Raw genomic sequence first — 17,024 nt, forward strand, 5'->3', positions numbered from 1 at the left:
GAGGTGCAAAATCAAATAACCACTAAATGGCAGCAGGAAAAGAGAGACAGACAACTCCTATCCTTTGCTGCCTCCTAGTGATCATCTGGAGATCTGCACCCCAGATCAGGTAGCCCAAGATTGTCTTAATTACCTTTAGGATAGATATAGTACATTAATAATTAGTTCTAGGAAATGTAACAATAGAATTTGTCTTTACAGATAGCCTTTGCTAAACTTTATCAATTTGACACATTATTTTTTTTAATATGTATTTTATAATAGAACATAACAAATATCTACAAAAAAGAAGGATCTTACTAAATCAGATTTTAGCTGTCACCTCTTATTAGAAGTTGCCTGTTGATTAGGTCATTGGCAAAGGCACTATATGTTTGGTTAGAACTAACCCAGGAAAGGGTCTATTCTGTGGTTGTACTTTTACTTCAGGATTCTCTTCCTAGAGAGCTCGTTTCATTCCCTTATTTACATCACAAGGTTGGCTTTTTAAAAGAGGCTTTTGATGGAGAAGTTGTTTTAGTCCTGTTTCCATCTGATCTTTTATGAAACTGAACTATGTAATTATGACTGTCAGGAGCTGCTAGCTGTTATATTAGATTGTTATATCTTCGTGTCATTTTTTATTTTAAGAAATCTCTGTTCTTACTAGAGATTTTTGTAATTACTACTATAGTATATATGGTGTAACACACATCACAGAAATTGCAGCAAACTTCAGAACTGTGTGTTTTCTTCTCTCCTCTCAAACTTTGGTGTGGTTGTGAAGAAAAACCTGGAAGCATTTAGCACACTTTAGAATAACAACAGATGGCAATTTTTTGAAGTATTTCTTATATCTGTAAGTTAGAGATCATGATCTAATAGAAAAACAGAAAACACTGCATGCTATCTATTAAAGCTTTCTACGTTTTGGATTGTTCCGCTGTTTTGGTCTATAGTTCCCAAAATTGTCTGATAGTATGCTTTTCATCCATGCTGGCATGGGGATTATTGTCCAGAATACGTGAAGGACATCAGATAAGGAAAGGATTTTACTTGAATATAAATGTCTAACATAAAGTGGAAAAAGACTGAGTAAATAGAAGAGAGAAACAATGTATTTTTATCTTGGGGAAAAAAACACCAAAATAGATGTTGGGTATCAAAAATAATGTTTACTTATTAATTAAAATATGTTTATTTGATCATATAATAATAGACAAACAAAAAAAGTAAAATATATGTTGTTGGTGAAACATACTACTGTATTTAGAAAATTGCCTCTTTTGATCTTTTTTATGCCTCTGAGTCAGCCCTGATTCCTGGTGATTGCCTGGACAAGTCTATGCAGTTTTCTTGGCAACATTTTCGGAATCTCCATAAACAGAAAAGGTCTAAATATTATATTAATGCTCAGACCTCCAAATATTAAAGGTTCAGTAATGCTTTCTCGTTCAATTTTTCAAAGCCGATATATGCATTCAATAAGCATAATCATGATGAAATATGACTTTTTTGCTCCCAGGATCACTGTTAGTTTTAAGGACGCACAAATTAACTATGACTAAAATAAAATAAAAGATTTCAAAATACAAAATACAGTATCTGAGATATGAGAGCATGTATTTTAAACTTAACTCTATATAGTGGAAAACATTATTATCACCTGGAACATCTCTTTGTTTTCTTTCTTCTCTGCAACCAGGCCTTTACCTCAGGTGTGGTTTCAGGGGTGGGCTTTGTATGATCAATGTTATATAAATCCTTTCCTTGTTTCCACAGCTGGTATCTATCTGGCTGAAATTTTCTCACAAAGATGTCCATTGATATTGTCACCATGTCTTTCCTGCAGGTACACTAGGGAAGAGAGTAATCGGATATGTTAAAATAAGTTCATTTACAAAGAATAAACTAAATAAAACCATAGAAGCAATGCACAGAATAATTCTCTGAATAGTAGGCAATTTTTTGGTGTAAAAGCTCCAACAAATGGCAAAATCAATTAAATCAATGTGTAAGAACTGTTACAACGGTAGTCCTCAGGTTACAACAGCAATTGGGACCAGATTGCCATCACTAAGCAATGAGGTCATAAAGTGCAACATCACATGAGTGCATTGCTTAACAACAGCAATCCTGGCTAGGGGCGGGCCAGCAAGGGCCACAGGCCAGCGGGAAGGCTGCGGACAAGCATGCGCTACGGAGCGCGGGCAGGCATACGTTACGGAGTGTGGGCAGGCATGGGATGCTACAGAGTGGGGCTCCTCAAAAGAAAAAGCAGCAGGAGTGACTTATGGGAGCGACTTGCAACCTTCCCTGCTGGCTTCCCTATTGACTTTGCTTGTGGGAAGCTGTCAGCAAAGGTCGCAAATGGTGATCACGTGACCATGGCCTGCTGCAACATTGTAATCACAAGCCAGGCACCCAAGCTCCTGGATCATGATCACATGACCGTGGGGATGCTGCAATGGCCACAACTTTGCAGTCTGATCAAAGTCCCCCTTGTTCAGCGCCATCATAATTTTGAGTGGTTGCTGAACAAGTGGTCATAACTTAAGGACTACCTGTATGTAACTCTTATATTAGCAGTGCTGCACTGATTACCAATACGTTTGCAGATATACTCAAAGTGCTGTTTTTAACCTATAAAGCTCTACAATGCTTGGCTTCTAGGTATCTTCAGGATTGCCTCCTCAAGGTAAAACTAGCCTGACTTATAAGCAGAAGAAAAACTAGCAGTAAGAAGGGCTTCAAGTATTAAGTTCAATAAACTGTATTTCTAAGCGTATGGAATTCCAGTCTTAATATATGAAAATGCTTATCTTTTCTTATGCATATTTCCTATCATAATATTACTGTATGCTTCAGAATAATTTTTTCAGATGTCTTACAGTGCTTCTTTGTCACATTTTCCAATGTGTTTCTGAAGATCTTTTCAAACATAAGCACTGATTGTATCTCATAATGAAATTAATGATATTGTAGAGAAATGCAGAGATAAAGTTAACGAAGGAATACAAAAACGGTTTGCAGAACCATTAAGAGATAATAAAGGAGAATGTAAATGACAACATAGTCTTAGGAAAGGAGGGAGCATAAGAATAACCCTACCTTTATTCTACATGGTTATATGAACCAGCAGAGGAAAACTCTGGCAGGTTTTCAAGATTCTGTTATTATACCATACAACAATAGAGTTCCAGTAGTTCTTGTGCTGTTTCCTGACCTTTCCTCACAGATACAGTATATTCATGCTGCCATAAATTAAAATGTATTTATTTTGGCATAGTGATATTTCTTCACACATCTTTTTCATACTGACCAAATTAATCTCTCTCTTAAGGAAATCCAAACGTATACTTAATTATTTTCCTTATAAAAAGATACTGAGTTTGAGCCAAATATATCCTCCTAAATTGAGAAAGAGGATGGAAATGACTTTTGCCATTTTTTCCTCCCATTACTTCATTCTGTGAGTACCCCAAAACTGCTCTTGATGGCCAAGGGATCTTAGGGAGCAGCATGGTAAGTGGTACTGGGGGCAGCAGATGGAAGGAGGAATTGGCCAAAGCAGCTCCCTTTTCTTCCATGATCAGTTCTCTACTATTCTTCTGAATATTAAACATATGCTGACTTTATTCATTGTTGCTTTTGGAGGGGGGGGCACACAAGGGGTACTTTATGGAAGAAGAATCATAGTTTCTTCCAACCTTCCCTATCGCATGCCTCTGAATTCAAGATACAATGATAGCAGGCATGAAAAACAATTCCTTAGATACTTTAAAAGATTACAGTATTTGCTCCAAATCTTCCTGAAGTTTGAAATAGGATGAACACTAACGCCGCTATTAATTCATTGATTAAATATGTCCCTTCTGAAATAATATCCAGAGGTTCCTATTCTTCAAAAAGCAAAGTCTTTATATAAAAGTATAAAAGACAATGCAAGGGACAAAGGGGAATCGTAATTTAAAATATAACACAATTTTTAGACTCATTGTATTTCTCTTTTTATAGTGGATACTGGGCAAATGGGGCACTAAGCAGCTCGGAGTGGAAGGGTATAAGGAGAAGAAGAACTGGAAGAAGGGACTAGCCACTGTGGAGGATTCAAAGAGGTCTTACCTCCTTCTTGCTTGGATGACATTTGTGATGGCAGCAGAGGTGCAGTGTGAATGAGCAGCAGTAGCCAGAGGTATCTGACAGCTGGGAAGCTGGATTGGCAACCATGCAGCAAGACTGATGCATTGATACCTGCAATTTTGCAATGCCAGAATGTGCTGGTGGCTTTACCAGTCACACCATTTGGCTTTTGCTGGTTCCTTACAGAGTTTCCAGATTATGGTGCATATCCAGTCCCTACCCACATTTGCTAATGGAGAAAAGGTTTAGCTGAAGGAGTTTTTTTTTCTCTCTCTCTCTTGGTGGTCCTGGCTGCACAGCATCAACAAGCTCTCTGGCACCTGGGATGGAATGGTTCTTCACGAAGACCTACAAAATCTACGGGGCTGTGACCAGAGATGTGACAGAAAGAAGCTGGGATGAGGGGAGCAAAGTTGGGTCAAGGGACTAGTTGTTATTGATCCAAGCCCCATGGCCACTCTGGCAATTTGTCTTCTTTCCCTATCCCAAGTTCCTGCTTGCCAGATTTTGTTTCACCAGACTCTTTTTCATTGTGGACTATGAAGTACTTATAATCTTTTGGGTGGGGTGAAGAGGAAGTTAATTAGTTGGATTCCATGGCCAGGAGGACAGGGTGGCATTGGGGGAAGAGGAAAGTACCATTCAGGTTTTGACAGGCAGAGGAAAATATGGTGGGAATCTGAGTGATGGTTGCTCTTGGGACTGATGGTCAGTCCCACCTTCCAGCCTTCAGTATTCATGTCAACTACTGGATTCTAGATGGCTCTGGGTCGATATATAGTAAGCTCACTCTCATCCATGATTTGATCACAGATGAGACAGCTGACCTTGCATATATAAATGATATCTAGTTGGGTCTAAAGGGAGTTACCCTCTTGAGATTGCCCAGCTAGGTTTCAAGTTCGCAGCAGCAACAAGCTCAAGGTCAAAGGGTAGAGTGGTGATTGTCAACTGGGCAGACTTGTTGAGGTGATGGAAACACAGTCTTTCATGCTTATCTGGGTTGAGTTTGAAACTGTAACTCCTGATGCAAGCAGGATCCTTAGGACCATTAACCCAACCACCTATATATTAAATCCCTGCCTCTCTTGGTTAGTGAAGGCCTTCAAGGAGATGGTGTGTGGTTGAGTCCATGCTATAGCATCGACTTTGTTGAGGGAAGGGATTCTGCCAGCTGTGAAGGAGGTGGTTGTATCCCCCCTCCATAAGATACTGTCACTGGATCTAATCGTTCTTTTTTTGTCCAGTCTAGAAAATGTTATTGGGAAGATGGTCAACTGGCAGCTTTAGAGGGCCCTGGAGGAAGTGACTTATGTGGCCTTTTCAGTCCAGTTTCAGACTGGGACACAATATGGAGATGGCATTGATTGCACTTGCGGATGACCACTGGTGGGGTTGGGATGGGTTGGAGTGACTGTTTGGCTCTTTTTCATCTTTCAGCAGCTTTCAATACCACTGACCAAGATGTAGTTCTGGACCACCTATGGGGATTAGGAGTGAGGGGAATTGTGGTGATAGTTCTCATTTCTCTGTGGCTAGTTCAAGTTGGTGTTGGTGGAGGCAGAGATCAATCACCAAGCTCAAGACAGGGCTGCCTATCAAATCATCAGGAAATTCACTAAGCTACCCCAGAAAATCTTCACAATCCAGCAGGCACAGAAACTGTTTGGAGTAATGCTTTAAAACATGGCATTTATAGGCATTTTTTAAAGACTTGCCACAAATATTATTGGGGAAAGGAGAAGAAAATGCCACCACATATTAAAAACAAATATCCTAAACAAGGACTTGTTGTACAGTTTAAGTGACTCACTGTTTCACAAAATATATTTGGAAATAAGAATTCTCTCTCAGGAAAGTTCTGAAGGAGTATTTTCCATTTGTTTTATGTATGCAATAAGACTATTTGTGACATAACATCATGAGCGTCAATATAGTATAATATATGTAAAATTCAATTTGCATTTTGTTTGTGCATTTAAAATACTGTATGTGTTTGGCCACCCATCTGAAAACACAACTCTGGGCAGTATGATTAGCCTTTATTCTTTTCAAGAGAATCAGGGGTATGTAGTCTACAAGATGCATGTTAGAAACTGAAATATACAATAAAAATAGATCTGTATAATTCTGTATGTGCCTATTCAAACTATGAACCATTTATATAAGGATAAATGAGCACTTGACAATCCAATACATTCCTCTCAAATAACAAACAAATCTAGGTCTCTAGACCTCTGAGCATTAGTTGAAACTCAAAAGTATCATTCAATTATTGCAAAAGCTACAGATACCATACTGTTAATGATTCCTTTAGTTATAGCCACAGTTTTTACAGCAACCAAGCAAATTCAAAATACGTATCGCAACAAACTTCCTGTTAAAAGGCTGTAAGAGATGATTTACTTGTTCCATATTGCCAGTAAAACAAACATTCGGCAAATATTGCCTGAATATGAAAATGATATGCTGCAAGAATAGACAATCTTCTTTAGCAGAATCAGGAAATGATATATTTTTACACTGACCTTCCATACTGCATAACCTTTGACATCAGCTATCCATTTGTACAAGCTTCAATAAAACAAAGGTTGTTTTGATAAAAAGCCTTGAAAAGCACATTCTGTCTGCTACTTATTCACAAAAAGAAATCAATATTGTCAGTTTCTCACTTATTTTCAAAATAACTCCCTCTCAAGATTTTAAACTTTAGGTCTAAAAAAAATTGTAAATAAACAAATGTTTTCAATTACTGATTTACTGGATAAATAATAGCATAATTTAATGTCATATTAGCTTTTCCTATTGCATATAGCATCACCAATGAGATAAATATGTCTAAATGATTAAAATGAAATAAATAAATACTACATATTCAGAGTTGTGGACTATGGCAAGAAAAAATAATTTTATCCTTTTAATCCACTGCTATTAAATGAAAATTTAATCAGAACAACATAATCAGTTCTTGAGAATAATACTGTTTTAGTATTGGCTACAGAATGGGAAAAAGCTTTGTCCTTTCTTCCAGTAAGCAACCATGTATACTGAAGGCTAAAACCATAAATATTATCTGAATTATGTCCTAATCAGAAGTTCATTTTCTCTTAACTAGCGAAGCAAATAAAAGTGAATTTGACCAAAACATTTGGAATAAAATTAATCATACTAATGAGGTCACTGTAGAGATTAAAATGATTAACGGATCTTTATAAGAAATCAATATCTCAGTATTTCAGAACTGGGCTGATAGAACTTACACTAACTTTCTGAAAAAGGCATTGTTACACAGTGAAATTAAGAAGAACAGATGATTCTACTACATTAGTACTTGAAAATATAAAGAAATATTCTGCCATCTGTAGCAGCTGGGAATTTTACATTCCATTCTCTCTAATACTGCCAGGTTTTCTTTTCCAAAGTCAAGTAACACCAGCCAGTGCCAGAGAAAGCAAAACAAAAAACATATCATGCCAAGGTGACTGTTCATATGACCAATACAGGAAATTATCCTCAGGATACGAAGATCCTTTTTAACATTATAGGCACATGGTCATATATTTGAGGACAGCCCCTCCCCCCCAAAAAAAGCTGCTACATGAGCTTCACTTCAGTGTTAGAGTCAGGCAATCATACGTTCCAGGATATCATTCCATTCTCCTTCCCGCATGTTTTCTGTTGTTTCTGTGCAGCTTTAAATACATTTTTCCTACTTCTGTATGTCTCTCCAAGCATAATGATAGTCCTTGTTATTTCTTAATGGACTAAAAAAGAAGTCCACATCAAAGAAAGGAAATGACTACTCTAACAGGTACAAAATGTAATGTGATTGGCAAGCAATGCAATGCAGTATGACACCTACAGTAACATACAACCAAGTTGTCATGATCACCGTTGCGATGCTTGTGACATCACAACGGCTCGCATGACAATGCAGGGAAATGGGTACCGGGCGGATTAAGGGAAAAGGCAACTAGCTAACAAGAGAGAGCAACAGGTGCTGGCAACAAAGTATCAACTCTAGCCGGAGGCACGGAAGAGAGAGATACAGATACAATGTTGCAAAGAAGGTAATTGACAAGACCAGACCACGAGGCGCGCCCGAGCTGTCAAAGAGATTACGAACCTGATCGCCCGGCAATGAACCATCACCGGCCAGGGAAGCAATCAAGGAAACGCCCAGAGCACAGGAGGGGCTCCACGACCCCTCACCTACCGGCAATGGAACCGACGGGGCTCGGGGTGCACCCGAAGTAAGAAGCGGTGGAGCGCTGACCGGCGCGGGCTATTTAAATCCTGTTCCGGCGCGCTCCACTCACTCTCAGCTTTTCTAAAAGGCATGCACTCTGTTCTATCAATAAAGCCAGAACCTAAGCCCACGCTAGCATCTGTGTCTTTACTGGTTAGCAGGCAGAGCCTGACACAAGTGTATATTGCAAGTTTGGAAAGAGGTCTGATACAGCAATTTAAGCATAGTACAAGGCAATCTCTGCAAATTCAAACCAGTTTCAATTCCATCCTCACCTTAAATGTACTACACTACAGGGCAGTTTGTATGTTTTCAACCTTCTATGGGGGTATAAAAAAAAACAGATATAAACTGTTTCCATAATTTTAGTCAAAACCACAAGTCTCTAGACCAGTTTCTCAACTTTGGCCCCTTTAAGACAGGTAGAGTTCAACTTCCAGAATTCCCCAGCCATCATGTGGCTGGGGAATTCTGGGAGTTGAAGTCCACACATCTTAAAAGGGCCAAGGTTGAGAAACACTGCTCTAGACCTAAATATGTATATTGTCATACAGATATTTTAAAAGCCTTATAAATTTATAGCTGGAAGGAAGTTCTCTGTATAGATAGATTCTGTGCAAAAGGGGAAAAAATCTATATTCAGAAAACAAACCTCAATGATTAAAACAATATTGCATGATAATTAGTAAGGTATTCACTCAAATCTTTGCCATTTGAAATTCTCTGAGCAATGTTACCCCAAACTAAAACAAGTTACAGATTTCACTGAAGTTAACTAAACATGCATGCCTTCATGTGGAAAATTGACTACAAGTTTTTCTGTTGTTTGGAATTTAGAGTCTGAGTGAAAAAAAATCTTAAGAAAAATAATCATAAACCAAACAAAATCTATATAAATCATATGTCCCTTTCCCTTCTAGCCTGATCCAACATGATTTTTTTCCAAATTAAATCTTTAATTTTCTGACACCATTTGTGAGATTAAAGCATGAGCAAAAATGTTAATTTCTTATTTCTTATAAAACTCACCTTAACACCCATCATTGGCATAAATGCCAGGGCCTCAATCCAAGCCAATATAAACCTTGCAGCAAATTTACATTCATTAACCTTTCTTCTCTTTGTCCTTCCCTTTCTTTGCTTGCCCCTTCCTTTCTCCTTTCTGCTTCCTGTACCTATTGGCTGTTACACTGCCTCATTGAAGCAGAACTTTACACTGCCTCACTGAAGCAGAACTTTCTTAAGTTCTTTTAAAACTCCGAACAGATTCATATATATATATCTACGGAAGTATATGAATTAATAATAACAGGCAGAAAACAATTTATAAAATATATTACAATACTGAAACTAAAATAATTATTTTCTGTAATGTTACTGTGACCTGGGATTGCAGGATGATTATCCCAGAGATCCATGAAATACTACCTGAGCCAGTTTCTCAAATTTGTTATTTGAGATTTAGTATTTCATCCATTCAACAAATCCTGTAAATTCAGAGAGATGTCAATGTTATCTGACGTCTTTCCTTCCCACTGTAACCTTCCTTCTAAGACTGTTCCAGAAGATCTTCCACCCCTCTGAAACAGAATCAAGGAGCTGACAAAGAGGAAGGCCTGCTCTAGTGATAGATGCTGTTGTACCATGATAAGATGTTCGCTGAATACCATAAGCCAGAATTTTCCTAAGCAAACATACTTTATCAGCAGTAGGATATGCAAGATAACAAATTCTGTTGCTTACAATTTTACATCATGCATTCATACTTGTTCTTGGTGTTTCAGTCCCAAATCCAGAGAGGGGGAAATACAGCAAAGAAAGCTGATATTATCCAAATGTTGTATTGGCTTTTTTCCCCATAGTGTAACACACCTATCATAGGGCATGTCTGCTTACTTCTATTTTCCTAGCTTTGGTTTGTTTTAAGTTAACATAAGATAAACGTCAGAAAAGCCTCGTGTTGCGCAGAGTGGTAGGGGGCAGCATTGCAACTGAAACTCTCCCCACGACCCGAGTTCGATCCCAGCAGAAGCTGGATTCTCAGGTAGCCGGCTCAGGTCGACTCAGCCTTCCACTCTTCCAAGGTCGGTAAAATGAGTACCCAGTTTGCTGGGGAAGGTGACGACTGGGGAAGGCCATGGCAAACCACTCCGATATAGTCTTCCAAGAAAACGTCGCAAAAGCAGTGTCCCCCCAAAGGGTCAGACATGACTCGGTGCTTGCAGAGGGGGCCTTTCATCTTTCATAAGATAAACTTCACTGTTATCACCAGCCAAATTCACTGTTTTCTTATTTGAATCTTTAAATAACTATATATGAACAGTAGGTATACATTTGAACTGAAAAAAAAGTCACATTTAACTTTGCAAAGGTTGAATCAGCTTCTGTTGACTTCTGTTGCTCACTGAAACATACAATTTGAACAGGACCGCTTAAACTTTTTTTCTGTTGAGATAATTGATAATATTGGACCAAGAAGTTTTATGTAGCATAAATGCAAGCTATTCTTAATGCTGAGATGTCCATTTGCTATGAAAAAGTCCAAACTTTTTTTTAAAAAATCCACAATATACAGCATATTTCAATTATATATTCATCACAGATTTCCAAGAGGATATTTTTAAATTTATTTGCTGTTATCTGGAAATCATCAACCATAAATAAATCAACCATAAACAAAGCAGTTTAGTACTTTTGGCAAGCAGTAGAGATCATTCTAAGACAATTCTGCTTCCCTTTCTCCAGCTGCATATCTGATGCCAGAATAGACATCTGTACACATTATACTGTAACAAAAAAGAAAAACTATAAATATAAATATGTAAAAAGGAAATGTGACAGCCCTTTTCAGCATGTCTTGAAAAGTTGCTTCCTATTGTGGTCTATTTGATGTCAAGAAAGAAACATGCTGAAATATATTCTACCTTAGAAGAAATGTAGGCAAGTATCCATTTAAAATTTTGGCCACTTGACAGATTAAATTAGAGTAGAAAACTTGTTTGGAAGAACAGAACAGAAACCAGTATGAAACAGATTTTACCACTGTAATTTTGTGTGAAACAGATCTGACATAAGCTTAGCATTGTAAGATGGAAGTATTACTAATTCCTATCTCTTGGTTTCCAAATTCTGAGTTCAAAATAAAGACTTTTTTACTTAATAAAATAATAAATTCTCTCTCTACCACCACCACATAAACACATACGAATACTTACTGTCATGCTCCCAGATCAAACGTTCCCAGAACATCTGATCCAACTCGCATGCATGAACGAAGTCAACACGTGTCAAGGCTTGCAAGTCCATAGAAGTGGGAGGGGGATAAGCCAGGAGTGTGAAAGCATCTTATTTGGGCTATCTCTGGCATCCAAGGTCAAGCTGCTGAGCCGTTGGAGACATCTGCACAGAACTGAATGACCTGGCATGAGAAGGGGGCTGCATACCAAAAAAGGGGGAGGAGGTTGAGTTCATTGCGCTGTTTAACCTGAAGAAAGTGCGGGAACTTCTATTCACAACTTTTTCACTGTACTGCATACTACACTCCATTAAAGAGATTTCTACTTTAACCACGTATGAATCAAATTTAATGGTAAGCTAAGTAGGGCAGTCATCACACTTACAAATGGTGATTTCCCAAATGTGCTATTATTTCTATTATGGCAGCATAAGACATGTTTATTAAAGCTACCCAAATTAATAATTCCATTTTTTCAGATGTTTTCCATGTTATTATTTATTGGTAGCAAGATTTTGTAGTTCTAGAAACACAGTATCAGAAGTGGGTACCTCAAAGCAACTCACCACATAAGAAAAGCAGATCAATTTTCATTTACTGGACATTGTATTACTAAAACCTAGAGGCATAAGAATGCTTTTTCTTTCCCTTTCTAATAGCCTCATCTAGTTTCCACACAATACATAGAAAGACACAACCAAAAGATTTAGCATAAAATAGAGCTTCCTCTTTGCCATCATGTTGTTCAAGGAAAAGGAAGAATTTTCAGCTGCTTAAGAGGAAGTAAGCAAAATCAGCTGATAGCAAATATTTGACCCAATCTGATTGCTCCCCACTCCTATTCCCTTGTCTGCTTGGACTGGCCCTTTGAATAGAATAAAAACAACTTGATATATGACCAAGGAAAACAAAGGTCCATTAGAAATACTAACAATAGGAAAATGAAGAATGTTCTCCCTTTTATCCAATCACTAAAAATTGTATTGTTTTAACATAGAACTGACTATCACTATTCCATGATAGTATAATCAAAATGCATTCATTAGAGCAATAGCAGGGGTGAGGAAAGAACTTTATACCACTATGGTAAAAGTTTTGAAAATTGGAAGCTGTTGATACTACATGCCCAATTTGACTTATAAAGTTAAAAATGCACACCAGAAGAGAAACTGTGAAAACTGAAACTCATTTAAGGTTTTGATTTTCCATTTCTGAACAAGTAAAAGACTGAATTGTTAAAAATAGAACATATAAATATACAGATTGTAAGTCCATTTGACCAATGAAAGCTTCAGCAAGTAGGTGTGTGTACCTGATGCATGTGCAAAAATGTGGATGTTTTCCTTATTCTAATCCTAATTATTTCCATGCCTAGTAGGACTTGTAGGAAAATTAACTTCACTATTCATTTGACCTTCATCTCAGGCAATCCATCAGGAGAATAAAAAGATTGTGTGGGTTTTTCACCATCAAAAGGATTAGCCCATTGTTTTTCTCCTGCAGAAAGGTAAGTCAAATGAAGCAACAGGAAGGCATCTGGCACTGGTCTTCAGAATGGCTGTCCATGAGAATATAGACAGAGGCATTGGGATGAGCCAAACCAGCTCCCTTCCTGTTGTGGAAAAGGCTATAGCAGCATACAGGCTCTGAGGCTACCTCAGCCTCCGTACCACCTCACAAAGCAACACATAGAACAGTACACAGTGAAGACAAAATAGTGAGCACCTGGCTAAGTATCCATTGAATTGGCACACTGCACTTCAACTATTAATGGGAATCAAACTTCAAGCTGTCTGTATGGGCATCTTTATTATGGTCTTGGGCCAGCACTAGGACAAACAAAAAGTAATACATACAATGGCATCTTACATTCAGAGACCAATTCAACATTATAGTATTACGTTAACAAATAGACACTATGAAGAAAACTAATCAAAATTAGTTAAGTCAGGTTAGTAAAACACTCCTGTGTTACATAAAAAAATAGCACAAAACTAGACTATTTTGGCAGAGTTGCTTAATAATGACTTGATAAAAGAAAAGACACATAAAATGCATTAGATCTGGCAATATTTTCACTAAAATAAAAGTGACTGAAAAAATGCTAATATTTTATAAATGGTATAAAAGGATATATCCCTTTGCCTCTACATTACTAGATTTACAAACACAAATTCACTCTTCAAGTAAAACACTGCAATACCATCTTTCAAACAGAACTGATAGCAACTTGCTGAAATGTGCCAATGTACTGAAAGGCCCTACACTAGTTCAGGACTAAAATAATAAACAAACAGACTGCTGCATTGAACTTCCCATTAAATTTGCTAGATTAGATTACTTGAGAAGTGCACAAAATCCTTCAGAAATATGGTATCTTGAGCATGCCTGATAGCCATTTGTGCTTCATAAAATCTAAGTGAAACAAACAAAACTCCAGGAAAAGCCATACAACAGAAGCTTTTAATTCAATAACTTATTCCAGATAGATTGAAAACCATACAGAAAAATTAGAAGGACCAAATCAATTGGGACAAATATTAATTTAAGTCAAAAGTTAAATAATAGACCCAACCTCAAGCCTCATCTGTTACTGATCCAGATCTCAAATGCATTGACATGCTTGACATATTTTGAAAAACTGAAAATACAGCTCTTAAAGATATGAGTTGTACCTTTTCCAGCTAATAGGCTCTGTAGCCTGGCTAGAATGCAGCTGAAGCTCCCCAGTATATGACAAGGCATGGGTTGAAATAGAGTTTTATTACAACACCATAATGAAGCTCTAAAGCATTTAATTGCTTTTGACAATTAAGACCAATTCCCCAGTTTATACCCTCTTGGGTGTCATTCTGGGAGCTTTTCTTTCCACATTTTCCAAGCATAACAGCAAATTCATTTAATGTTTCCCACAGTGAGTTCTAAGTGACAATTTCATGTTTACATTCTCTATGTTCCAATCCTGGTGAACTCTAGCTCCTAACATATTTACAACACCAGCAAGCCAAAATCCTTGTAAATACATTCCTGGGAGCTATACATTTTGGTCTTTAAAAGAGCTAGTTACTTACCTGTACTTTGATCTGTGAACTCACACACATGAATTATGTTCCTGCACTAAACCTGATTCAGAACCTGATTTTCTATACATTAAAGATTTTTGGCAAAAGCCCTGAAGGAAACTCTTCATTTCCTTCAGCCAGATTTGAAGGAACAATGAGAGCTGAAGGAACAATGGCTTTATCTGAGACCAAGAGGAGTAGAAGGATTGCTTCTGTAAATTCCCAGATGACCATTTGAAGAATCACAATTACAAATAAATAACCAGTTCTTCTTCACTGTAGTCTAATCCACATATGTAAGTGAGTAGCAAGCTTTTATCTGGAAGAAGATATAGTTGTCACAAGAGAATGGCCTTTCAAAGGTTACAGCTCTTGGGCACTGAAATCCAGTCTAATCAAACTAAGCCTTCAGAGATAGCTCTGGTAGGAGAACATGCCAGCTGAAGCTGTTGATCCAGTCACGGAGGATCAGTGGTTGCAGAGTCCCCATGGTTTTGGCTTTTTACTGGTAGTATACTGTTTTGAGATTGATTGTGGTGTGTGTGTGTGTGTGCGTGTGTGTTGTTCTTCCCTTTTAATTTTAAGCCACCCAGAGTCATTTAGGAATCAGGCAGCCTCAAAATTGAATTTAGTAATTAAAGAATACTTGGAGAGTAAATACAGATCAAAAAAGTGCACAACTGTTTGACAGCTCATAGCCAAGCTTGAGGTGTGCCACTATCCATCTGCAGAAATGCTGCGGGGGAAATACTACACTCTTTAGATGGGAATAAATGGTGTCATATGCTCTAGGTAAAAAGAAAAGCACGATAGACATGCAAAGAATGAAGCAAATAAATGCATGGATGAAGGACTACTTTGTCCCTATGGAAAGTGAGGAAAGAAAGATCTCTTTACAAGGTACACATTTTCTCTGATTGACAAGTCAATATCATAGCCATCAAGAAAATCTCTATCTTCTATGCATGGAGGTGAAATTGTGTGGTAGGCCATGGTTTCAAAAGGTTTCAACTGACATATAAAGAGTAAGAGAGAGAGTTCAAAGATGAAGCTGAAGACAGAGATATGAAGTTATCTGTGTGATAGAAATAAGAAAATTAACTTCCTCACAAAGGAAAAATGATGAGATGGCCACAAAATAATTTTTTTATTGAAGAGAAAGCCAAACTGCTGTTTCAGGTACAGAGGAAAGGCCAAAATGTGATGGATACTGCAAGGGATAATACTGTTGCTTCTGGGTAAAGGCTCAAAGGATTTTCATTTAGCTGCATGGAAACCTTGTAGAAGCCAATACAGCCTGCTGTACTTCAGCCAAGAGGGTTGTGGAATAGAATCATCCATAACCATAAAGCAGAAGGAACCAAGGTCTGGATAGAAGACTTGTCCCTACTGGTTGGAAAGTTAGTTGGGTCAGCTCTGAAAGTACTCACACCAAACAAGACAGAACCTGCATAGTTGTAAATCTGTCTGGTATGTCCTACCAAACAAGTCTGTAAGCTCTAGAAGGTTCTGAACAGAGCTCTGTGCAGGTGTTCATCCCATGTGAGTGAATCACTGTGATAAAAACCTTTAATTGCAGGAGAGATAATGGTATCCTCCAGCCTATATTTAGCCAATTTCTTTGCAAAGACCATGACTTATTTTTTATATATATAATCAATGGTAAAAAAAATTCTAGGAATAGGTGGCAGCTCTGGGTAACGCTCTCCCCATTCCAATTGAGTAATGAAGAGTAACAGTGCATCATCTACATACAGAAGTACCAAAAGCAGCCTATCTGCTAATTTCAGAGAGTGAATGTTCATGCAAATAAAGGTTTTAATCACAGGTTAAAATATGTAAGTTAAGCAAATGCAAAGCTAAAATAAATTATCAACAGATTTAAGTACACTACAAGAAATAATTACATAGTTGATAACACTGATCCTTAAACCTGACAAAAATGTAAACTCCCAGTTATTATCTCAATTAGTCACCCATTCAAAATCAATTTATCTTGTCCACTTGTACAAGATAAAACCACACAAAATTACTGCATTTTTTCTTTGGGCTGGTGAATGCCAATGCTCACTGGAGATTATCTATTAACATGTGAAAACAAGGTTTGGAAACAATGGAAAGCCCAAAGCTTGTAGAAATAAAAAGATTTAAGTTTCCACTATATTTCTTTGACCTGAAAAGGCTTTAAGTGAAAAAGATATAAAGCTAATTAGTTCAATATCCTCTATCTCCTAGATCTCCTGGAACAATATAGTACATATTTGGTTACACAATCCATAAGGAAAACATCTATTTTCAGCTGAACCAGAGGCTTCTGGGTGGAGGAAAATGGTGGACTGACGCATCTTCAAAGAGT

The 17,024-nt window shown here is 37.5% G+C and overlaps 1 protein-coding gene across 2 annotated transcripts in view; it reads right to left on the minus strand.

Annotated features, from left to right (window-relative positions):
• The window catches only part of KDM4C (lysine demethylase 4C), a 239,934-nt gene that overhangs the window by 110,709 nt on the left and 112,201 nt on the right, over positions 1 to 17,024 (minus strand). For both annotated transcript variants that reach the window (XM_063295063.1, XM_063295064.1), the window contains one exon: positions 1,646 to 1,836. In XM_063295063.1, coding sequence (XP_063151133.1) covers positions 1,646 to 1,836 — 191 coding nt within the window. The remainder of the gene's footprint in view (positions 1 to 1,645; positions 1,837 to 17,024) is intronic.

The sequence above is a fragment of the Candoia aspera genome, chromosome 2 (assembly GCF_035149785.1).
Source record: "Candoia aspera isolate rCanAsp1 chromosome 2, rCanAsp1.hap2, whole genome shotgun sequence".
In the NCBI taxonomy this organism is placed as follows: Eukaryota; Metazoa; Chordata; class Lepidosauria; order Squamata; family Boidae; genus Candoia; species Candoia aspera.